The sequence below is a fragment of the Malaya genurostris genome, chromosome 2 (assembly GCF_030247185.1).
Source record: "Malaya genurostris strain Urasoe2022 chromosome 2, Malgen_1.1, whole genome shotgun sequence".
In the NCBI taxonomy this organism is placed as follows: Eukaryota; Metazoa; Arthropoda; class Insecta; order Diptera; family Culicidae; genus Malaya; species Malaya genurostris.
The window spans coordinates 116,769,907-116,794,843 of NC_080571.1; the positions used below are offsets into that span (position 1 = coordinate 116,769,907).

General features: G+C 36.5%; 2 protein-coding genes across 6 annotated transcripts in view; one reads left to right on the forward strand and one right to left on the reverse strand.

The window, feature by feature from the left end:
- The window catches only part of LOC131428116 (sodium-coupled monocarboxylate transporter 1-like), a 34,540-nt gene extending 22,503 nt beyond the window's left edge, over nt 1-12,037 (forward strand). For 3 of the 4 annotated variants that reach the window (XM_058591787.1, XM_058591786.1, XM_058591785.1), the window contains exons 4-9: nt 752-817; nt 884-935; nt 1,000-1,067; nt 1,127-1,281; nt 1,338-1,968; nt 2,029-2,519. In XM_058591787.1, the coding sequence (XP_058447770.1) occupies nt 752-817; nt 884-935; nt 1,000-1,067; nt 1,127-1,281; nt 1,338-1,968; nt 2,029-2,457 (1,401 nt within the window). In that variant the 3' untranslated portion in view covers nt 2,458-2,519. Of the gene's footprint in view, nt 1-751; nt 818-883; nt 936-999; nt 1,068-1,126; nt 1,282-1,337; nt 1,969-2,028; nt 2,520-2,620; nt 2,687-2,852; nt 2,905-2,964; nt 3,033-10,460; nt 10,866-10,920; nt 11,302-11,355 lie in introns of those variants that run through there. The other variant, XM_058591788.1, reaches the window with a different exon arrangement.
- Nucleotides 11,929-23,727, reverse strand: LOC131428118 (phenoloxidase-activating factor 2-like). 2 transcript variants are annotated; one of them, XM_058591792.1, is made up of 5 exons: nt 23,403-23,727; nt 23,231-23,319; nt 23,095-23,158; nt 22,906-23,005; nt 11,929-13,061 (listed from the first exon to the last, which is right to left on the reverse strand). In XM_058591792.1, exons 1-5 carry the CDS (start codon nt 23,472-23,474, stop codon nt 12,325-12,327), a joined length of 1,062 nt encoding a protein of 353 aa, XP_058447775.1. In that variant the 5' UTR covers nt 23,475-23,727; the 3' UTR covers nt 11,929-12,324. The 2 variants fall into 2 exon arrangements, with proteins under 2 accessions (XP_058447775.1, XP_058447774.1); XM_058591791.1 differs by having other exon boundaries at nt 23,095-23,173.
- Nucleotides 23,728-24,937: the final 1,210 nt, after the last annotated feature.

Below are 24,937 nucleotides of genomic sequence, written 5' to 3' on the forward strand. Positions count from 1 at the left end.
CACAAATTGTTATACATATCAACTGTTGATATACTTGTGTTATGATTTTGTTATGTTCATCTGATCGGGTTTGCCACCGATTTATGAATTTGTTCCATCAATTCCATTCATTGTTTATACCACAACATCGCAAACACTTCCATCTCTTCTTTTGTAATCATCGCTATAGGACTTCGTGTCCATCCTCGATTTTATTCGTCTTCGAATTCGATTTGGTTTGGCAAGCGAATTGTTGTTTGATATTTTCGTAGCCAACATCTGCAGAAGTGGATGTAATCTTTTCTATTCCTACAATCTTAACGAAAATAAACCTAGAGACTCGAGTATAGTAATAGAGCTATTTGGGACACCAAAAGCGCCATCTGGTGAGAAATGGGTTCTTGATTGATTCTAAAATGTGTGCACGAAATTGCCTGCGCATTTCACACAACTCTAGTAGATGTGGGAAAAGTACATCCATTTCTCACTACAGCGCTATGTCTCCATACAGTAAAAAATCTTGGTTTCCTTCGGCTCATCATTGCATTAGCAGATTATGGTGGACTGGTTTCGGATTTTATTTATATATCCACTGAGAAGGACTCGCAAAACTAAACAGGTATTAGTCGTAGAAAATGACAATTTAAATTTTACTATATCATCATGTCCAGATTCAACTAGTTCAGTGTAGTGATGCTTTAGATATATCCCATTCAATCCATCATCAGGTTGTACCATCAAATTTACAAGGATACATTTTATCTACTTTCAGTACTTACAGTTGCGATTTGATAAGCGAATGCGACTTTTAGGGTCGCTCTTGTTTACGTTAGCTTTGGTAGGTTGTAAATACGGTTTCAGTGGCATGTTTTCGTTTGCACTAAACTTATCTTCTCGTTGCTAGCTACTGTGGCTTCCGATCGTTGTCTACGTCCCGGCGTTGGCATTCAACCAAGGTAGGCCGTTCAATATCTGTCCGTTGGACGGTGGTTTTTAATGATGTTTGTTTTATCCTATCAGTGTCCGGAGTCAACATTCACATCATTACACCGATCGTTTGTCTAGTTTGCATCTTCTACACAAGTGTGGTGAGTTCGGTGATCGATTATTGACTGTCTGAAATTGTAGTGCATCCTTATTCCTTTAGGGTGGTTTGAAAGCCGTAGTATGGACCGATGTCTTACAAACGGGAGTCATGATCGGTGCAATGATTATTGTGATCATCAAAGGCACGATCGACGTCGGTGGTCTCGGAGTAGTTATAGAAAGGAACACTGCTGGACAGCGTTTTGAAAAACCAGAGTATGTTATTCTGATGTCTGATACTTGATTTTCAATAACGGACACCTTTCTTATAGTTTCGATCTCGATCCGACGACGAGGAGTACCTTTTGGAATTTATTTATCGGTGGAACATTTTTCTGGACTTCCACTAATGCCATCAACCAGAATATGATGCAACGTTACTTAGCTCTGCCGACATTACGAAAGGCCCGGAAAGCTCTGGTTCTGTTCCTGATCGGAACCACATCAGTGCTTGCCCTTTGCTGTTATAACGGACTTCTTATCTACGCGATGCATCATGACTGTGACCCACTCAGTACCGGACTGGCCAAGGCGAAAGATCAGCTGGTACCACTTCTAGTGATGGAAGTTTTAGCGGTTTATCCTGGTTTGGCAGGACTCTTCGTTGCTGGTATTTTTAGTGCAGCGTTGAGTTCGCTCTCGACTGGACTTAACTCTCTCTCAGCAATCGTACTTGAAGACTTCTGCAAACCCTTCTGGAAGGGTCCCTTAACAGAAACCCAAACACGATATATTATGAGATTCACTGTTCTGATATTTGGAGCTCTGGCTGTGTTTCTAGTTGTAGTAGTCGAAAAAATGGGAGCCGTTCTGCAGTTGTCAATGAGCTTAGGACCTGTAACACTGGGACCCCTTTTCGGACTCTTCATAATGGGAATATTTTTCCCCCGTATCAATGGATTGGTGAGATTTGTTCGGTTTAGTAAGAGTAACACATGTTAACAAAATCACATTTGTTTTCAGTGTGCCATAATCGGAACCATTGGAGGACTCGCGACAATGTCGTACATAGTGATTCGTTCTCAAATATCCATTGCTCTTGGTGAGATCGTTTTTGCTGAAAAGCCCGTAACGGTCGAAGGTTGTTTATACGATTTTACCCCGTTGAATAAATCCTCTGTTTTTCCGGCCGATGGATCTCACACGCAGGTGGAGAAATCTCTGCATCATGTTTCGTTTCTGTACTACACCTTGATAGGATCGATGGTTCCCACTATCATAGGCTATCTGTGTTCGGTTATCATAAGCTTTACCGTTGGATTTAGTCCCGAAGATATGGATATTGATCCCCTCCTTTTGGCACCTTTCCTACGGAAATATTATCAACCAAGTAAGGTGAAAAATATGACTGAAATCATACACAAATTCGAGACGAAAGACATTAAGCTCTGAGCTGTGGTAGAATAGGTGCAATTCGGTGTGAATTTAATAAAGCGAAACTGGTCGAAATCGAACTCTACTGCGTACTGAGCTTTTATCAATGACAATCCAAAGAAAGCTCCACTGAGTCGTTACGGGCGATAACTGGTTACTAACGTTTTGTTTGTGCTTTCAGTATTTACAGATGCGTTTCGATCAGCGAATGCGAATATTTGGATCGATTCTTTATATGGTGGCCTGTGTGAGTATAACCGAAATTCGTCAATTATCTTTGCTTATTACTTACAATGTTTGTTAGCATGACTACATGTCTACGTATATGTTTAAGAAGATTGTTGCTATGTTTAAAAGACGTTTCAAAACGTTGTATGCTAGAAACATGTATCAAAAATTTGATTTCGTTACAGTTATTATGGATGCCTATTGTGATTTATGTGCCAGCATTGGCGTTTAATCAAGGCAAGTAAATAGGAAAAATCTTGTAGGAGTGTAATATCTAATGCTGGTTTTGTCTTGCAGTGACTGGGATCAGTATTCATTCGATAACTCCGATTGTCTGTGTAATATGTATTTTCTACACGAGTGTGGTAAGTTAAAATATTTGAAATACTTAATAAAATGAAGAAAATAATTTAAAATCTTCACCAAAAAACCCAATGTCCGTCAAACCACCATTAGCAAAATACACATGTGCAGTAAATTTCACATATGATTCAAGTGAACTCATTCATTCAGACTACTTTGAACTGTTTTTCTAACATTTTAAATACTAAATTTCAAATCTCTACGCAGCTATAGTAGGGGAGAGTGTTCGGTTACCGGCACCCTTTCTTTTACCGGCTTATAACTTCTGACTAAGTGCATCAATTTAATAAAGTGATAAATTTTGGTCATTTCAAAAAAGGTGTTCGGTTACCGGCACCCCAAGAAATTTCGCTAAAAATGGAAAAAATATAAGTAAATACTGCAATTATTCATAGAAAAAACGGAATTCATTCTTTTCGGGGGCGTTTTGGACAAAAGTCTTCATTGTCTGATGGTGACTTCGCCTTGGCTGCCTTGGCCAATGATTTGGATGGTGGCGCCTTTGGTGTTGATTAGACCGGTCTTCCACCGGCTTCGCGGGACTGAATACGTTGCTGCAGTCGAATTTATTGGCTTCTCATCATCTAAGCAACGTTCGATTGCATTAATCAGCGCTTTTAAGTTCATTTTCCATATATCACAAGAGATGCCAGATAATATTATAAGTTTAGCTATCTAAAAGAAAAGGTCGTGCCAATTTTCAAAAGTCTGTAATTTCTGCAAAGAATCGAAGTTTCAAAAGTCTGTAAAAAGTCTTTAGACGAAAAAAGGTTTACATGTTAACTAAGAAAATTGATAATTTACAGACAAATTTGCAGACTTGGCATCTCTGCATATCACTGACAAATTTTGTCGAAAAAAGTGGGATGCCGGCAACCGAAATCGGTAGAGATTTTGAAAATGACGGAAAAACTTCGGTTGCGAAGATTTTTATAGCATCCTTTATTAAATCACGAAATAGATCGATTTCACCTCATAAATATTCAATTCACTGACCTTTTCGAATGATGCTGTTCAATTAAGGATACTATAAAAAACTACAAGGATCAGCCCTATGGGGTTGTTCGAGCCATTGATGTGGAACAATGCAACCAAAATTTCTAATGATCTACAATCAAAAAGTTCAATCAATCGTCACACTCTTGAATCCGCAATTGCACGAGAGTCTGCTTAGATTGATCTTGATTAGGAACCAACACCGAACATCGTTTGTGTTGATTTGTATTATAGCCGACGAAATTACACCAATATCCCAAATGTATGCAATTATATCTTTGAGCATACCTGCGATTTCGATATTTAAGCTATTCTTCGCCAAGCTTGTGTTCAAGTTTTGTATGAAAGCAGTTATTTAGGTTAGTTTCTCTACCATTCTGCGATTTCGGTTGAAGTGATAAACTTTTTCTCATTATCAATCGAGTTCATCTTATATACATTAGAAATTATTCTTAAGCACTCAAAATTTATCCTGGGGTAGCTGTCAATTTCATGGAACATGGAATTTCATCCGAGCTTGCATGACACAAGATCAGAGCATACCAATTAAAGCTTCAAACCGTTTCATGGAACTTTTTGTCTTGCTGTCTAGCAACAATCTACCTCTAGCATGCTACGCGTAGGACTGAAACGTTAGCTATAATTTCGCTTCTATTTATAGATTCGCGTGCTTCCAAAAGCTTCGCTTTTGCATCGATCGACCAATCAGAGCGATGCTTTCCCTTTGATATATCGCTTACTCCTTCAAAATCGTCGTCTATGGCAGGGAAATCCGGTATGCCGGAGATTTTTTGCAGATTAAATAGGGCACTGCTAGCTATTAATCAACATTTCAATGATATACGATTAAAAATACATGGCTATGAACATTCAAATCAATACGTAGAAATATGTCCAATCAAATGGTGACATAATATTAATAATTGATACAAAACTGACTGAGCTGTAATTGTTCAAAACCTGACCACATTTCTACGTGTATTTTTCTTGAGTTTCTAATTTGCAATTCTAATATATAGAAAACAAAAATGTGTTTCACATTAAAAGAACGTGCTGGTATTACACACACACATGATATTTGTCGGAATGACGTTATCTGCTTTCTGTCAAAAGTTATAGCGGGGTGCCGGCAACCGAACATCTTCCCCTATATTAAAATATGTGTATACTACGGGATCCTGAAAATATTCGGAAATGGTAAACTTTAATCTGGTTATTATTTTCAACCGGTACTTTTTACCACACACTGTTTTCTGACATCTGACATCCAATTTCAAGTCAAAATAGTCATTAATGTTTGAGATTCGCATGTTTTTGTGAATCAGCAAAAGTTATTTCTTCGATTTTTACGATGTTTTGAAATTGTTCTACAAAGAAATGCGGTTAAGTTTTGGTTTTTCTTTGCTATCCAAATTTTTTAATTGAAATTCGGTGGACTAGGTATCTTATACCATTCGACTCAGTTTGTTGAGTACGCAAAATGTCTGTGTGTGTATGTAACAAAAATGCACACTCGATGATAACACTCCAAATACCAAGCCCGAAAAAAAGTTGGAAGGAAACTTTGAGCTGTCATAGCTTAGCTGTTTTTCGACGGATCTCAATAAATTTTACACCATCGAAATTTGTACAGTTCGTAGATTATTTTAAGTATATCATTATGGACAATCGGTTAGGAAAAATCAATGAAAATGTGATTTTTCAGTTCAAGGTTTTTTTCAGGCGCAAAAAATGCCCTATCCGCTGTCTAATTTTGTTTCCTTTGGCATCAACGTCGCGACTGAATATTGAGAGCTCCAACTTTATCGAGTCATAACTTTGTTGTTAGTCAACCGATCTTCGAAATTTGTTCACCATTGGAATGGTACTAGTTTCAGAAATAAAATGCACTAAAACATACGTAAAATAGAGTTGTCTACCTAAAGTTATAGAGAAAACTGTAAACAGAAGACCACAAAAAAGATAGGATTTTTTACAATGGTCGTAAATATCTCTGAATTCAAAGCGATGTCCTATATGTTTTTATACATCATTGGATTGCTAATAAAACCAGTTACAAATAGGGCTAAACTAGCAGTTTTTTTTATATTCAAAAACACAAATGACAAACACTAAAAAATTTCAAATTTTAGTTATTTTTACAAAATGCTTAGAAATTAAAGCGGTGACATACACTTTTTATACACTTAATTATTGTTATTAATACTCACGATTATTTATAACAAATTAAACTCAATGTTCTTAAGTAGAATCTAAAAACAAACGGCATAAATACAGAAATTTTCAAAACTTTTTGCCTTTCTCATATGGAAAAGTTATGCAATCACTGTGAAAACCGACTTTTGAACCGAGACCCGGAGGGCCGAGTGTCATATTCCCTTCGACTCAGTTCCTCGAGTACGCAAAATGTCTGTATGTGTGTATGTGTGTGTATGTGTGTGTATGTGTGTGTATGTTTGTATGTATGTATGTAACATTTTTTTGTACTAACTTTTTTCAGAGTTGGCGGAACCGATTTTCAAAAACTTAGATTCAAATGGAAGGTCTTGTAACCCCGAATGAAGCTCCTGAATTTTATTCGAATCCGACTTCCGGTTCCGGAATTACAGGATGATATGTGCAAAAAAAAAAATGAAAATAAGTGCCCTAACTTTTCTCAGAGATAGCTGAACCGATTCTCACAAACTTAGATTCAAATGAATGGTATAAATGTCTTATACAAAGTTCCTGAATTTCATTTCGATTCAACTTCCGGTTCCGGAATTACAAGGTGATTAGTATAAAAATTACAATTTCAAATTATTTCATCACTTTGCTCAGAAATGGCTTGGCAGATTTAACCAAAATTAGGTTCAAATGAAAGGTCTCATACTCCTATATAAAACTCCAAAGTTCCATCGGAATGCGACTTTCGGTTCCGGAATTATAGGGTAAAGTCTATTGAAAATTAATACAGTCACTTAAAGTGGCGAATCAAAAAAAAAACAGAAATAAAATTCTAGACTAACCGCGTGACTATTCCAATCGGTAGTAATTATCAGTGGAAAAATAGAATAAACAGGTTCTGGCTATCCTGATTCCCGGTTTCCGATTCCGAAAGCACCGGAAAAAGTGTTCATTTATTCCAAAATGGATCTCACTCACTTTCTTCAGCTATGGATTGACAAATTTTCACAAATAGCAGAAAGAAAGTCGGAGTCGGATCTAATGCGGGTTCTCCTAGAACCGAACACAAGAGAAGAAACTCCTGTTAACACTCACTTGGATAACCGTATACGGAAGCTCTTCGAGCAGAATAGTAACAGAAGTTTCAGCTCGAGATGTGGTCTAAAAAGTTGGCACTTTGAAGTCAGATGTACTATATTCTTTGAATCTTCAAACCTATAAGGAGCAAAAGCAATCCGATACTAGAAGCATCGAGAACCCAAAGTTCGAAAGTTGTGCGATACGATACTTGCTGAGAATTCAATATGTGTAATCGAGGACACCGAAATCTACGTGAAACGTTGCAAGCAATGTCCTCGATTCAAGTAGAAAAAATGATAATAAAGATATTGTCTACCAAGCTATTTGTGCATCCTTTCATCACAACTGCTTTGATGAAGAGCGAAATATAAATCAAGCAATGTTTACAACAACGGCTAGAACCAATGACTCGAAGCCATGGGAATCTTACTGCTTTCTGATTATGCGAAATAAACAGCAGAATAGTATACCACCAAAACTGTTACATTTGATCCTAAAACATGAACCAATCAGTTTAGGTCTTAGGCATCATAGGAAACTTTTATGAAATTTCTCTCAATTTCTTGAGATCTTTTTGAAACAAAATCGAACAATATTTTTCCTAAATAATATTTGATTTCTTTTGCGATGGGTTGGTATGTAAAATACTCAGTTCAAGTTCTACTTTCTTATTGTATAAAGCCATCGCAAAAATTAAGAATTTCCGTTTTATCTAAAAACTAAAAATCTATTAATGAAATTCAAATTATGAGTCTCTAAGAATTATAGTTTCTGTTGATTGCAAACGATAAAAGTATGAAAACATATTTTGATACAATAAAATCTCAATTTACGCGAAATTTAATTTACGCACCCACGACTTTGCGCGTAAATTGAGGTTAGAGTGTATACTGAAACGTTGAAGGCATAACAGAAATTTTAAAATTTCCGATCCTGCACCGATTTTTTAGATTCTACGGAAATGTTTGACAAATTCAAAATTGTAGTAGATATCAATTGGGTTTGTTTTATATGTACATAAAAATAATTCATTCTTCATTCTTTCGTCCAGCACAAAAATCGAAAAAAAATCGAAGCCTCCATTTTGAGTAAATTGTAAATAAATTGTTTTCAAAATATAAAAAATTATAAATTATATTAGTCAATAACGTAACTGTTCTGGCTTGAAATTTTTAGGCAATATATTTCCGCTGATAGAAATTTAATGTATTCCTACCAATTTTTTTAGTTGTTTTGATAGAATATATAATTTTATTCAACAAAACAATCTTTATGATAATGATTCTAACAATTTAGAGTAAAAAACGTACAAGTCATCGCTTTCATTTTTGATTTATATGTTAAAATTATTTCTTTTGTAATATTTGTCAATATTTACATTTACACTGTATATTTTCAGGTTGTTTTTGATGGTGCAAAAACGTCAGCTTAGCATGAATTGTAGCTGGTTTGACTAGAAATCGAATAATGTATAAAAACATCTAAGTCATCGCTTTGAATTCAGAGATATTAACGACCATTGTAAAAAATCCCATCTCTTTCGTGGTTTTCTGTTTACAGTTTTCTCTATAACTTTAGTTAGACAACTCTATTTTTCGTATGTTTTAGTGCATTTTATTTCTGAAACTAGTACCATTCCAATGGTGAACAAATTTCGAAGAACGGTTGATTAACAACAAAGTTATGACGCAAGAAAGTTGAAGTTCTCAAAATTCTATTAACAATGCTGGTGCCGCATAAATGCAGATAGGGCATATTTTGTGCGTGAAAAAAAACTTGGAACGGGAAAAGTCACATTTTCATTGATTTTTCCTAACCGATTTTCAATAATGACATACTTAAAATAATCTGCGAAGTGTACAAAATTCGAAGGAGTAAAATTTATTCAGATTCGTTGAAAAACAGCTGAGCTATGACAGCTCAAAGTTACCGTTCCAACTTGTTTTTTGAGGCTTGGTGCTTCGCGTAACTTTTTGAGGCTTGGTATTAGGAGTGTTAATTGGTTCTTTTAAGTACCAGTAAATTGTTGAATGTAGAACAATTTGATTGCAGAGCTAATTTTTTTTCTCTTATCCAATATTTGTGCCCGTATTATTGTCATTCGCACTTATTTTTCCGCGATGGTTACGCTTTACTAAATTATGTGACAGAAGATGTTCGTCGCGAATAAATCGTAGGTTTATTATACCAATAGTCATATCATCAGTAGAGTCACGATGTTATTTTGCGGATTATTCGATTTCCATGCAACAAGTTGTGAGAAGACAGTATGCATAAGTACTTCGTCCCGGGTTGGCGGTTCAATGCATAGGACGCTGGTCTTACAAACCAGTTGTCGTATGTTCGAGCCCTGGAAGGATTCGTAGTGTCAGTAGAATCGTAGCACTAGCCATGCAATGGTTCTGTACACTCTGAATCGGCTGCGAAGTCTGTTGAAACAGAAGGTCAAATTCCACTACAGGAATGTAATACCAAGGCTTTGCTAAGTTGTAAGAAAATTTAAATAAAAAAAAATCTAAAACAAAAAGCACTATCACAGAAAATTTAGTTAGGAAAATATGCAATATTGCTATTGAGCGACGAAAAATGTCGAAGCGAATGCACTAATTTTCATCTTACTCTTTGATCCAATGCATTGAAAAGGGATAGCAGATCTCACTTGAACTAGGGCTGTCGGATTTTCCGAACTGCTCGATTATGCAAGAATCGATTATAATCGATATACTCGATTGATTATTATTGGATTTTTTTCTGTGTTGCGAGAAATACAAGCTCTAGTTTATATTGAAAATGCAATTTTCTTCTCTTAACATTCATTGTGAGAGCTTCTCATCGAGAGAAATTTTTGTACGGGGATTTGTAATAGCAATTCGATTATCTCCTGGGTTTTTCAAACGTTCGAGCAGGTGTGCTGGTGTCTACGGTTGTGAAATGAGATTAGAGCTGTGCTCGAAGGAGAAATGTTTTTAAATCTGTGTTATGTGCATTCGGCATTTGAATTATTTGAGCACCATGAACAATTCAGGGTATATTCAACGAGTGTTTAAGCCACACACAACGAGGGAAAGTTACAAACGCATGTCAAAAACCATATTAAATCAATATTTGACTGGAAATGGGTTTTAATCGTTTTCTTAACTCATAATTATTATTATCATCAAAACTAATGCCAAATCCAATCTCCTTAGGGCGGCATGAAGGCCGTTGTTTGGACGGATGTCGTTCAATCCGGTGTCACGATGGGTGCCATGCTGGTGGTTATCATCAAAGGCATAATCGATGTTGGCGGACCGGCCGTTATTTGGGAACGAAACCTGGCAAGTGACCGCATCGAGTCTCCGAATTTCGATCCGGATCCAACACTGCGGCACTCGGCGTGGACGATTCTGATTGGTGGATCGGTTTGGTATACTTACGGAGTTTCGTGCAGTCAGGATATGATTCAGCGTTTTCTGTCATTACCATCGCTCAGTGATGCCAGAAAAGCTTTGAGGGGATTCATTTTCTTTTTGATTTTAACTTTTTCGGTTTTATTTTGTCTGGGAATGTTGATGTATGCTACTTATCATGATTGCGATCCTCTGTCAACTAATGTATGTAATAAATTAGAAACCTGGAAAGCATAAAATTAGTTACAATCTATTTCAGTTGGCAAAAGCGAAGGATCAATTAGTACCACTGTTTGTGATGGACATTTTTAAGGATTATCCTGGCGCGGCCGGTGTTTTTGTTGCGGGAATATTTAGTGCGGCACTCAGTTCCCTGTCATCAGCATTAAATGCATTGGCAGCTATCACCTACGAAGATTTCTGTAAGCCATATTTCGGAAACACACTTTCGGAAGCACAAATTGGCTTTGTACTACGAGGATCAGTTTTGTTATTCGGCATTGTTTCAGTTGTGTTCATTTATATTGTTGAGCATCTCGGAGCGGTAATGCAGCTAACCATGACACTCAGTTCAACGTCAGGAGGACCTCTACTAGGGCTTTTCGTGATGGGTATTCTCATGCCTTGGGTTACAGCTTCTGTAGGTGATGGTTATTTCTTGTTTCAATTCAAATTCTTTTATGCTATTTTCCAGGGAGCTCTGTACGGAGGCATCGCCGGACTGCTGTCGATGTGTTATCTGTGTTTTAGATCGCAGGCATCCATTGCAACTGGTCAAGTTGTCTACTCAACAAAAACGGTTGATGTATCGGGATGCAGCTATCAATATGCTAACGTTACCAAACCGGAACCAACATTTGATGAGCTGGAGAAATCGCTGCATCATGTTTCATATTTATATTTCACTCTTTTTGGTACTGTTGTGACATGCACCGTTGGATCGCTAGTCAGTTTACTGAAAGATTGGAATAATAAGAGTAAACCAGACCCCAAATTATTGGCTCCGTTCGTTAGACAATATGTCACTCCATTGACGAATCCAGCTGAACAGAAACTTTTGAACATGAAACCACCGATATAAATGTAGTTTTCTTTCTGCAATCACCCACGGAGTTCGACTAAAATTAAGAGTAATTTTTATTTATCTTAACTCATCCAGTAATTGATTCCACGAAAATTTTTGATCAAAGTAAGATAAAATAATAATAAGAATGAAATTTTCGTAACATTGCAGTTAAAGGCGTTCAAAAAAGCTTAAAAAAATGTTTCCTCTCACGTAGTACTAAATTAGTGTGAGTGGTAAATTTGTATGTACAAAGGACACTGAAAATAAACAATGAACTTGGTTACGGTAACCATTTGTGCATGCCGCCCAATTCTGCCAATGAACTCAATAATTAGGTTACCTAAAATTTCACGGATTTTTTTTTGAAAATATTACTGCTTCTCATATCGAATCGCATATAATGCAAAATCGTCCAGGTTATTAAAATTGGCGGTAAGTTTTTGCAATTAAGTCTTAGGCTTAGTTTTCTACATCGCTACATCACCCACGGGCACTAGAATGTGGATATCAATATAACTTCTTAAGCGACAATACGACGATATTATATTCATTCATGATGAAATCAATGCAACGTTGCTTAACATTTCTACTCTGTATTTAGTTAACAAATAAATCGACATGATACATTTTCGCAATCTCCCCGTCAATCCAATCGCGATAGTAAGGAACATTTACGTACACACCGGGCACTCCTTGTGTCCCACACTCCGCTCCGAATGCCACAATCCCTACCAAATAGTACTGATTTTCCGAGTTCGGTATCCTGCACACCAGCGGTGAACCTCCGTCTCCCCGGCAGGCATCCTTGCCGGATTCACCGCCGGCGCAGAGGAACCCCTCGTGTAGCTGAAAGTATCGATCATTCAGCTGCTTTCGGAGAGCTTTCTGGCACTGGCCACGCGGTACGATCGGTAACTTTGTTCTTTTCAAAATAGATGAATTCCTTCCGTTGATGTCCTCTCCCCACCCGGAGAACACGCACCGTCTGTCGTCGAAGTTGGCATTTTGTGGTGGAAGACAGACCGTTCCAACGACCTCCGTGAACCACACGTGATCATCAATAAACAGAATCGCGATATCATTCTGTAAAAGTTCACCGTAGAAGTAAGGATGAATGAGCACTTTTTGAACGCCTCGATCTTGTGGTGGATAGATCTCGACCATGTCCTCCAGGTCCCATTCGCCGAAGCGAACCCGTAGCTGGTCCGGTCGTTTGCCTTCTATGCAGTGAGCGATTGTGAGCATAACCTTGGACTGTATCAATGTTCCACCACAGAGATAAATTTCGTAGTCCTCTTGTATGGTGTACACAAATGCCATCCACGGAAATTCACCTAAAACGATTCATAATAAATTATTAGCAATGACATGATTTAAAATGCTGATAGTGGCTGTAGAATGAGTTACATTTGTGAATTAGATCAAATTAGAAAATAATAATTTCAAAAATAAATAAATAAACAAATAAACAAATAAACAAATAAACAAATAAACAAATAAACAAATAAACAAATAAACAAATAAACAAATAAACAAATAAACAAATAAACAAATAAACAAATAAACAAATAAACAAATAAACAAATAAACAAATAAACAAATAAACAAATAAACAAATAAACAAATAAACAAATAAACAAATAAACAAATAAACAAATAAACAAATAAACAAATAAACAAATAAACAAATAAACAAATAAACACATAAACAAATAAACAAATAAACAAATAAACAAATAAACAAATAAACAAATAAACAAATAAACAAATAAACAAATAAACAAATAAACAAATAAACAAATAAACAAATAAACAAATAAACAAATAAACAAATAAACAAATAAACAAATAAACAAATAAACAAATAAACAAATAAACAAATAAACAAATAAACAAATAAACAAATAAACAAATAAACAAATAAACAAATAAACAAATAAACAAATAAACAAATAAACAAATAAACAAATAAACAAATAAACAAATAAACAAATAAACAAATAAACAAATAAACAAATAAACAAATAAACAAATAAACAAATAAACAAATAAACAAATAAACAAATAAACAAATAAACAAATAAACAAATAAACAAATAAACAAATAAACAAATAAACAAATAAACAAATAAACAAATAAACAAATAAACAAATAAACAAATAAACAAATAAACAAATAAACAAATAAACAAATAAACAAATAAACAAATAAACAAATAAACAAATAAACAAATAAACAAATAAACAAATAAACAAATAAACAAATAAACAAATAAACAAATAAACAAATAAACAAATAAACAAATAAACAAATAAACAAATAAACAAATAAACAAATAAACAAATAAACAAATAAACAAATAAACAAATAAACAAATAAACAAATAAACAAATAAACAAATAAACAAATAAACAAATAAACAAATAAACAAATAAACAAATAAACAAATAAACAAATAAACAAATAAACAAATAAACAAATAAACAAATAAACAAATAAACAAATAAACAAATAAACAAATAAACAAATAAACAAATAAACAAATAAACAAATAAACAAATAAACAAATAAACAAATAAACAAATAAACAAATAAACAAATAAACAAATAAACAAATAAACAAATAAACAAATAAACAAATAAACAAATAAACAAATAAACAAATAAACAAAAAAAAAATTACTGTAATGTTGAATGCCGTAGTGACCAGGTACAACGAAGCATGCCTGGTTTCCGTATAGTCATTTGAACATTCTCTTAATGTGTTTTCATTCGCAGGGTAGTTTAATTGCTAAAATAATTTCCTCCGGTTAGGAGTTACCCACGGGTTCGAGTTTCATCTCTGCGTTAACTTTTTCGCGGTTTTCATTACATAATGGCATTCACATGTCAATTTTCCTATCTTAATATTGGCCAGCTGAAACTTAAACTGTGCCTTTATAAAGCATGATATCAACTGAGGTGAACGACAAATAAAGATTAAGGTTGGGGCTAAATGAAAGACACAATAATAATAAGCCCAACATAAACTATGACTACACACAACGAAAGTATAGGGTATAATAGAAATAGTTCTGAGCTAATTGCAGAATTTTCAAGGTCGTTATTCACTTTTCGTTGCATTTTGCTCCAATAGTAACGACCAGCAGCTTGTGCTTGTTTGAAGCGAAACTCGCATTGCGAACGTCCCGCAGCAGGACTGTTTCCTGTTCTTCGGGTTGATTCAATTCATCACTCTCCCCGAGGGTAAATTTTGCATAGGCGCCCCATAGTAAAGTAAGACGTAAAAAACTATCAATTGGAAAAGATTTGAGGTCGATTTAGGAAATTTTTTTAAGGGTTTTCCCCATTTTCAGTGATGGTATACAATTTTTAACCCACTTTACCCTATATTTCCGGATCCGGATGTCGGATCCGGATGTCGAATCCGCATGAAATTCAGGAATTACGTATGAGACCACAGGACCTATCATTTGAACTTAAGTTTGTGAAAATCGGTCGCGCCATCTATGAGAAAAGTAAGAACAAATATATATTTTTTTTGCACATATTACCCCATAACTCCCGAACCGGAAGTCGGATTCAAATAATATTCAGTAATTTTGTATGGGACCTCAAGACCTGTCATTTGAATCTAAGTTTGTGAAAATCGGTTCAGCTATCTCTGAGAAAAATTAGTGCACTTATTTTCACAATTTTTTGCACATTTTACCCTATAATTCGGGAACCGGAAGTCGGATCCAAATAATAATCATAAATTTTGTATGGGATCATAGGACCTTGCATTTGAATCTAAGTTTGGGAAAATCGGTTCAGCCACCTCCGAGAAAAGTTAGTGCAAAAAAACGTTACATACACACACACATTTTGCGTACTCGACGAACTGAGTCGAATGGTATATGACACTCGGCCCTCCGGGCCTCGGTTCAAAAGTGGGTTTTCACAGTGATTGCATAACCTTTCTATATGAGAAAGGCAAAAACTGTTTATTCAATCTAATGGTGTAATGATGCCTTTCTTATATCAATTATGCTATTATATGTAATACTGTGGTAGTCTTCAATTTAGATAAGATAGTTTGCAAAAGTAGGTCGCGCCGCCGAAGATTGAATCTAAGTTTGTAAAAATCGGTCACGTCATCTATGAGAAAAGTGAGTAAGTAATTTGAAATTGGAATTTTTACACTAATCACCCTATAATTCCGAAACAGGAAGTCGAATCCAGATGAATTTCAGATGTTCGTAAAAAATCGTAATATTATTTATGTGAATCTAAGTTTGTGAAAATTGGTTACTCCATCTTTGAGAAAAGTTAGTACACATATTTTTATATTTTTGCACATTTTACCTCATAACACCGAAACCGGAAGTCGGATCCAAACGAAATTCCGGAATTATAAGACCTTTCATTTGAATCTAAGTTTGTGCAAATAAATTCAGCCATCTCCAAGAAAAGTTGGTGCCTTTATTTTCATATTTTTTGCAAATTTTATTCCACAATTCCAGAACCGGATCCAAACAATATTTATGAACATTTAAAAAAACGGTTTCGTTTAATATTCAAGAATTTTGTTTGGGTCGTCAAGACCTTTTATTTGAATCGGTTCAACCATCTCCGAGAAAAGTTAGTGCAAGAAAAAAATTATACACATACATACGCACATATGCATGTTACGAAATACCGGATCCGGAACAGTAACGCCAACAGTAAAGAACCCATAGTTCAACACAGCGACAGCCAAGAGTTCGCCGACCAACGCAGCAAGGAAAATGCTGACACGGGGTAAACCCGACATAGCAACCGTTCCAGCCGCCAACCACACGACATCGAAGACAATGTAGCCGATCGACGATATCGAATTTTCTGAATTGTCGAATCCAAATTAACACAAGGTTTAGCGATAGGAGTTTTTAGTCAGTCTTTAGTGAGATATGTAAGCGAATCCATGTAACCGAGAATTAAGTGAAATAAAGTTTTTTTTTTATTCAAACCGCGATAGTACACGGCATAATTGGCGCAGTCGGTAAGCCAAGTGATAAAAACGAAACAAAAAGTATTAGTGAAGTGAATATTCAACAGCATCTTTTATCGTGAAAAAAGTGGTACGATTCGACGTCCAACGGAGAACACGGAGGACACCGACATTCCAGCGATAGCTATTTCGGAGAGGACATCCGGAATTTGAGATATCGGAAAGGATCGATCCCGCCACCTGAAACCATCTCATAATCGCTACACACTCAAAGTGCAGAGTCCCTGATGAAAAGAATCATCTTGTAAGTAACCTTCACCTTATTATTATTATTAAGAAGTGAAAACGAGTGCCTAAGTGTGGCTTAAAAACAGTGAAAACTAGAAACGAGGTAGTAGCAAATAGTGAGGGTATATCATTAGTAGCTGAACTCCGTGTGACTAGAAGTTTAAAATTCACAAAATAAACTGCAAAACATATCACTGGCAATTAAAGACCGTGATATTCAAAAATTAAAACTAGTGCAAGGTTCAACGTAAATAGAATTATGGTGGAACCAATTGACACGCAAGAGCTGATCGAACAAGTCAAGCGACTGACCGAAAACCAAGCTCAACTAATCCAAACGATAAGTTCTTTAAAAAGCAAAGAGAATGACCCATTCTTCAGCTACACTACTCCTGACCCGATCAGGAATATTCCATATTTTAGCGGTAATAAGAAGGAAGTCTTAGCTTGGGTGCAAGACACCGAATAAACGCTACAACTTTTCGAACAATACAGAAATGATATATGTTATGGACAAATAGTCCGTAGTGTAGAAAATAAGATCACGGGAGAAATCTTGATAGCTTCCGGTAACCCCACAACGTGGGAGGAAATTAAAGAAGCGCTGCTTACTGCGTATGGTGACCGTCGCTATATAACAAGTTATATCCAGTCACTCTTTTATGTCAAGCAGGGCAAGAAAAACTTATCTGAATACTATAATAAAATCCGAGCAATAGATACTGCTATGAAATCAGCAGCCGCCAATATGGATGACTACAAATCATCCACAAAAGCAATCAATTTTTTCATAAACCTCATAACACTAACACGGTTCATTGACGGGTTGAACGAAGAAATATCAATGCACGTGAGAAGTTGCAGACCTGAAACATCAGAATAGCTTCATACGATATATTTCAATCATGACCTCTAAAGGAGAGTTAAAGTTTTTAGTCGACACAGGGGCGAACAAAAACTATATCTCTCCGGCTCACGTGAACATTGAAGATTAAAAAATCAGTCTCAATAGATATTTTCCAAATTCGAAAAAAATTAAAATTATACGTTTTCAACTTCCATAAATTTGTTGATGGCCTTATTGGTTACGAGTCGCTACGCGAAATTAAAGCGACACTTAATACATCCACCAATACCTTGAAAATAGGAAAGAAATTAATTAACTGAACACAAATTCCAATTCATCCAGATACCCGTGAGACGAAATGGTTTATTCATAATCGTTCTCAAACATTTTTCAATACTACCAGGACTATACGAAGAAATGAACGGAAAGGCAATTTTGGCAAGTCGGAAAAACACCGACACTTTACGATCTTTCATTGTAATTTTTGTCACTTCACTCACATTTTCCGGTGTAACGGCTTCCACAGGTCTACCCGAGCGTTCCGCGTCATTTGTGTCGGTACGACCACGTTTAAACTCGGCAAACCTCCGACATATCGTTGCTTTTGATAAACAAGAGTCCGGATAACATTTTTCAATCCATTGTTTCGCTTGCACGGTGTTTTTACCCATTAAAAACAATGTTTTATCAAAACACGAAACTCGGTTTTTCCATTTTTTAAACAAACTACAAAACGACTTTACTCCAACCTCGATAACTCAGCTGTTTCTGGTCGGATCGACTTAAAATTTTGACCCGTTTCAAGCAAAGGTTAGTACTCTAGAAAGACGTGGTTACTGGTTTACTACGAGCGCTATCTCTGCTTTAGTCTCGGGACTTTTTGATCCATGTGTTATATATGGACAACATCATCGTATTTTCACCTACTCTAGAACAACATAAAATCGACCTGGACAAAATTTTGAGAAAATTTAAGGATGCTAATCTAAAAATACAGCTTGATAAATGCGAATTTTTCCAAAGAGAGGCAATTAAAAATTGGCCACTACCGAAAACAGAAAACGAAGTGAGACAATTTCTCGGAATTTTGGGATATTATAGGAGATTTATTAAAGACTTTGCTAAACTGGTAAAACCGCTTACTATCTAACTATCGTCAGCGACCAGGAACCAGCATGCATATCCATAGACTTTACAGGGTTTCTGAATGACTTTGGCATTTTCATCCACCATGCCAGTAACTCTCAATCAAACGGAATAATCGAGAGATTTCATTCTACAATAATTGAGTTATATCGAACATTAAAGCACAAATTTCCAAACAAACCAATTATTGAAGTAATGAATCTTTTAACCGACATTTACAATAACACTATACATTCAGCTACAAAAAGGAAGCCTAGAGAAATCATCTTCAACGTTTCAAACTCCACGAACGTAGAAGAATTACAAGAGGCAGCAGACAATATTCAATCGGCAGTCAAAACGCAACTACAACAAAACAAACAAAGACATGAAAAGAAACACGAAAATAAGCAAACACCACTCGAACTTAAACCTGACGAAACAAAATACGTTAGAATATCACAGAGACAGACGAAGGACAAACACCCATTCAAATTAGTAAAAACAAAGACCGACAATCTACTCACTTTCAGAGACACTAACAATCTAAATATCCACAAGAACCGACTGGAAAAGTAACCTCGTACTACTACTCTAATTTCAGAATTTTCCTGACTCACTACGTATCGTCTACAATCTACAAAGATGTGACAAATAACAATGGACTTATAGCTTTTAAATTAGACACAGTTAGAATTAGATTAGGATACGAACGAATCGTTAAAAAAATCGATCTAGGCAACATCGAACTAAACATCAACCATATTGAGAAAATAATCCTATTTCTCAAAACTAGAGATCACTTACACGAAACACTATCAAGAAAAATTAAAATTGCTAGAGAGAAACTTAAAAGCCTTAAGCCCCACTGACAAAAACGCGGATTATTCAACGCATTGGGGACAGTGGTTAAATACATAGCAGGTAATCCCGATGAAGAAGATTTCTAAACCATACAACTAAACCTGGAAATGTTACAAGATCAAGAAAACAAAATTGTAAATAACCAAATGAAACAAATCAATACCAATACTAGTTTCCAAAACAGAATAAATAATGTCACAAATAACACACTTAGAGAAGATACTATTACAGAACACATTAACTTAATATTCAGCATAGATTCTCTCATCCATACACTATAAGACATACAAGAGCAAGTTGAATTTTCTAAACAAGATCTATTGAATAAAAATATACTATCGTTAGAAGAGAAAGAGTACATCTTCCATAGACTAGTACAGCAGGACATGAACCTTAAATTCATAGACGAGATTTTTCAATTCAGTTCAGTAAGTTCAACAATCATCAAAGACAACATCGTTATTCTGATTAAGATACCAATACTGGCCAACAACTCCTACGAGCTACTAGAACTACAGGCTACCAGCATAAATCAAACAAGAATCAGCACAAACATCCAATTTGCAGCTAAAAGACAGAACCACATTTTGCCACAACTACAAAAATGTAAAATTTGCGACAATTCAACACCGCTGGAAGACGAATGCATCTATAGAATTCTAACACACTAGAAACCAAGATGTCCTATAAGAAAAACAGATCAAACGACTAAAATAAAAGAAATCAGAAGAGGCGTCATATTCATCGATACAAACATTCATCTAAAAGCCTGTAGCTCCTGCGGCGACTCCACAGTCATAACGGAACCGACCGTCATCGAGTCAGAGAACTGCACCATAAAGGTACTAAACTATACTTTCCACAAAGAAGACGAATTCTCAGCAAAAGAAGAATACCTGGTGCCAAGTTACAACAAACACCCAAAAACAACCAATAGCATACAAGAGAAAAATGAAGACCTTAATATACAAAATCTGGAACTCCTAGAAGAGATCAACCTAAAATCTTGCCAACACAGAAAAACCACCATCGTCGGAAGTACAATCGTCATCATAGTAATCATTAGCCTTCCCATCCTGGTAATCGCTATTACGAAGAACAGGAAACGCAGTGAAGATAAATACACCACAAGAAAATCTGCGGATCCCGAAATTTCGGAGATCAGAATCGAGAAAACCAAACCGAAGACGATACATTTCAAAAAGCTTCCAACAGTACAGCTTCCAAACAGTCGACCAAGGACGATTGACGCTCTTAGAGGGGAGGTGCTACGAAATATCGGATCCGGAACAGCAACGCCAACAGTAAAGAACCCATAGTTCAACATAGCGACAGCCAAGAGTCCGCCGACCAACGCAGCAAGGAAAATGCTGACACGGGGTAAACCCGACATAGCAACCGTTCCAGCCGCCAACCACACGACATCGAAGACAACGTGGCCGATCGACGATATCGAACTTTGTCAAATCCAAATTAACAAAAGGTTGAGCGATAGGAATTTTTAGTCAGTCTTGAGTGAGATATGTAAGCGAATCAATGAACCGAGAATTAAGTGAAATAAAGTTTTTTTTATTCAATCCGCGATAGTACACGGCATAATTTGCCCATACGCACCTGTACACATACACACACAGACATTTTACGTATTCGACGAACTGAGTTGAGTAATAAATGGCACTCGGCTCTGCGGCCCCTCGGTTCAAAAGTCGGTTTTTACAGTAATTGCATAGCCTATTTATATGAGAAAGGCAAAAATAAGGAAGTTTTTATTCGTTACGCGATAGTAGTTGAAATTGTCCTTCAGTTTTCAAAAATGAGAACTGTGAATCAAAACTTCCCGGGACCAGTTTGTGATTTTCGGTCAAAATACAAGAATTCCGTGCAAATCACTTGTTGCCTATGACAATCAGATGGCCACATGTCAATATTGCCAAAAAGCTGTTCACTACGGTAAGCCATGTGATAAACTGGACAAGTAGACAACTACACCAAAGGACAACGGTGCTTCCTTCACACCAACCCCAAGCAACCCCAGTACACCTGTGACAGCCACCAACGACAATGAAGCATCCCCTTCAACAAATCCATCAGTATCCCCTATAGAACAAAGTACACCAGCTGCATTTAACAACTTACCCTCCAACCAACCAGCAATTGCAACCAATGTACAACAAGGTGCATCTACAGCAACTAGCAACGAAAAGAAGACGGAAATCGACAACAACACCATCGATGCGGCAATGGATGACGAGACGCACCACGAACGAAGTGCCCCTCAATCCTCGCAGGAGGGAAATGGAAGCTCCACTCCTCCTAGAACCCAAAAAAAAATTATTTTAAAAATCGGCTCAATCGGCCACGTAAAGCTTGTACGCAAATAGGCCTGAATAAAAATATGTTCAGAAACCAAAAAAAAAAAGTTAGTGAGTTTTGTGGTGCATTCGAGTATCTTGAAACCGGAGCATACTAAATTTCGCGCGAATACTTCGATTACTGAAATTAATACTAACAAACATCTTTCTCTCGTGACACTTGTGTAGTGTGCAATAGTATATACGGCCTCTAGTAACAACAAGTGTTAGACTAACATCCTTTCCGAGTTCTTAGTCGATCTACATTTGGGCCTTGCCGACACCGGTACTGATCAAAGAACTCTGGGGTTACCAGAAGATGAAACATTGAAGGATGATTTGCCAAACCCAAATCTGATCATCTAGGAGGAATTCTCCGTAAAATTTCTGCTAATCTCGATCAGTAACGGAGTATCAACAAGCTCGAATACACTCTTTATTTAGAATTGGCACGGCATTGGTGAAACATAAGAACTCATCAAAATCTTCAATGTTTCGATATCTAATTACTATATCAGTAGTTGAAAAAGAAATCCAACACTCTCACGTCTGGATCCATGCTAAAAAGCTTTTTTTTCTCTCTTTCGCGAAAAAAGCGAAGTTCATCTGATTAAGAGAGCATGAAAACGATAAAGATTCATGAGACAAAACACAGTTGCAGGGAACAATGAAAACTGTAGATGGCGGCGGTATGGGGAATCAAGAAAGCCAATGCAGCTGAATAGCTCACCGTACTTAGCCTTCGATTTGTCGTGGTAGATGAAATTTCCAACCCCGTTGTTGTTTCTCGCGGCACAGACCATCTCGTTTTCGTCGGGTGCCTCGGTGTCCTGCAAATGCAAAGAGAGTTCATACAGCGGAGCGTTCTACGTACATTTATGCACAACCAGCTGTTATCAGCTGTAGTCAATCGTCATACCGGTGCTCGCACAATTCGCTCATATGGGCAGCATTTTAGATTTCCGCGTCGGCATTCGTCGGAGCTGGAACGATCGAAACTGTTTTCCGAATATCCGATTACCGGCATGCACTTTCGGATGCCTGATCAATACTACCTGAAAAAGTCCAGATGGATTTCGTCGTACACGTTGGTATTCACAGGTCGGCACAGTTCCGGTGGTATGCAGAGTCCTCCGATGCATTTCTGCAACGCAAGCACAAGTGAACTTTCAATTTGTAGCAGCGTGAAAGTGCGTGTTTACACAATGGGAAAACAATCATTCTCACCCGCTTTTCTCTGGCTGATATTGTTACAAGAAACTGCAACAGGATCACCAGTGCACACAATCGAAATCGCATCTGTTCATAAATGGAAGTAAAGAGTACGCGTCCCGCTTATCACTGGATTTTCGTTCAATGCGGCCGTTGGGGTCTTTTACTCATTTTCACTCTTTCACTTCGTAGATTGGGAACGGGCGCCGGTGAAGTGACAGACACATGGAAGTGTAATGGGAAAATAAATGTTCGCAGAACCGAGAGCACGATCGATCAACGTCACGCCGAAACACTACCGCTTGATCGCGAACTTACGTGACTGAGTTGTCAAGTCTCCGATCGCTGCAACTGAACTGAGCACTCGAACGAAGTTGATACACCGAATTCATCATGCTGGATGTCATTGAACACAGTGGGAACTAGATTAGCCGATGCAATCGAACGGAATCGAATAAATAATCCATTATCGTTGACCTATTTTATGGAAAATATTTTAGTTCTGCCGGAATTTTAAAAGTTGTATAGGTTGATCATGAAATCGTTTCCGTCTGTAAAACAAGTTTAATTTCTACTGGAAATTTTACCTTTTGGCTGAAAACGTAAGTTGTTACGACAACAAAATTAACCGCACTAACTGCCGTTCGACTGTTTCAACTGATGCTATTCTCATAGAGAAGCCTTCACATGTGCTTCATGTTCTTATCAATGCATGCCCAACTCTCGGTGAATGAATTTATGTTTCTACTGAACGGTTTTGCATTCCAACTGTTATATGTAGTTCATTAAAAGGTGTGAGCATTACCACTGTAAGCATGTATGTGTTATCATAATGCAGTGAAACTAAAAATTAATTTGCGTCATGAAAAAATCTTTCAGCAGCAGCACATAGTGACAATGTTATAAAATATTTTACTACGATCTATGTAATATTAATCTTGGGGTCAAATAGATTTGCTGATACAAATGACGAATTTTTTGCATAAGAAAATCTTTTGTGCGGTATTGGGAATTAAACCTAGGTAGGGAATTAAACCTAGGTAGGGAATTAAACCTAGGGGAAAGAAGCTACAATAAGTTTCAAGAACACGCTATTGAAATGAGAACAAAAGGCGGGTGGGTAATATCAGAGACATAACGGGATTAAAGTAAATACAAATAGTATTAGCTCGCTGAAAATGAAATTGTGCCCTTACCAAGTACGATATCAACTTCGGCGAACTACAAATACTATTGACAGGTCGAACTGGATCTGTTTCTGGGTTGTAGTTCCAATTTCAACTGAATCTTCTAACAAGACCAAAACTTGGAGTAGGTAATGTCCGATACACAGCCGCGAGATTGACGTAGGGCTGCATTCGAGATTGAGCGTTTAAGATTCTGTACGTGTAAAGGACCATTTGGTTTCGAAATATTGCGTTTGTATTCTAGGAATTAGGATGGCAATTTCATACAGTTTTCTAAATAAGTTCTTTACGTTACCTTTGGGGTCCTGAATAGGACCGTTAGTGACTTTAAAATGGACTATTTAGTTACGGATGATTACGTTT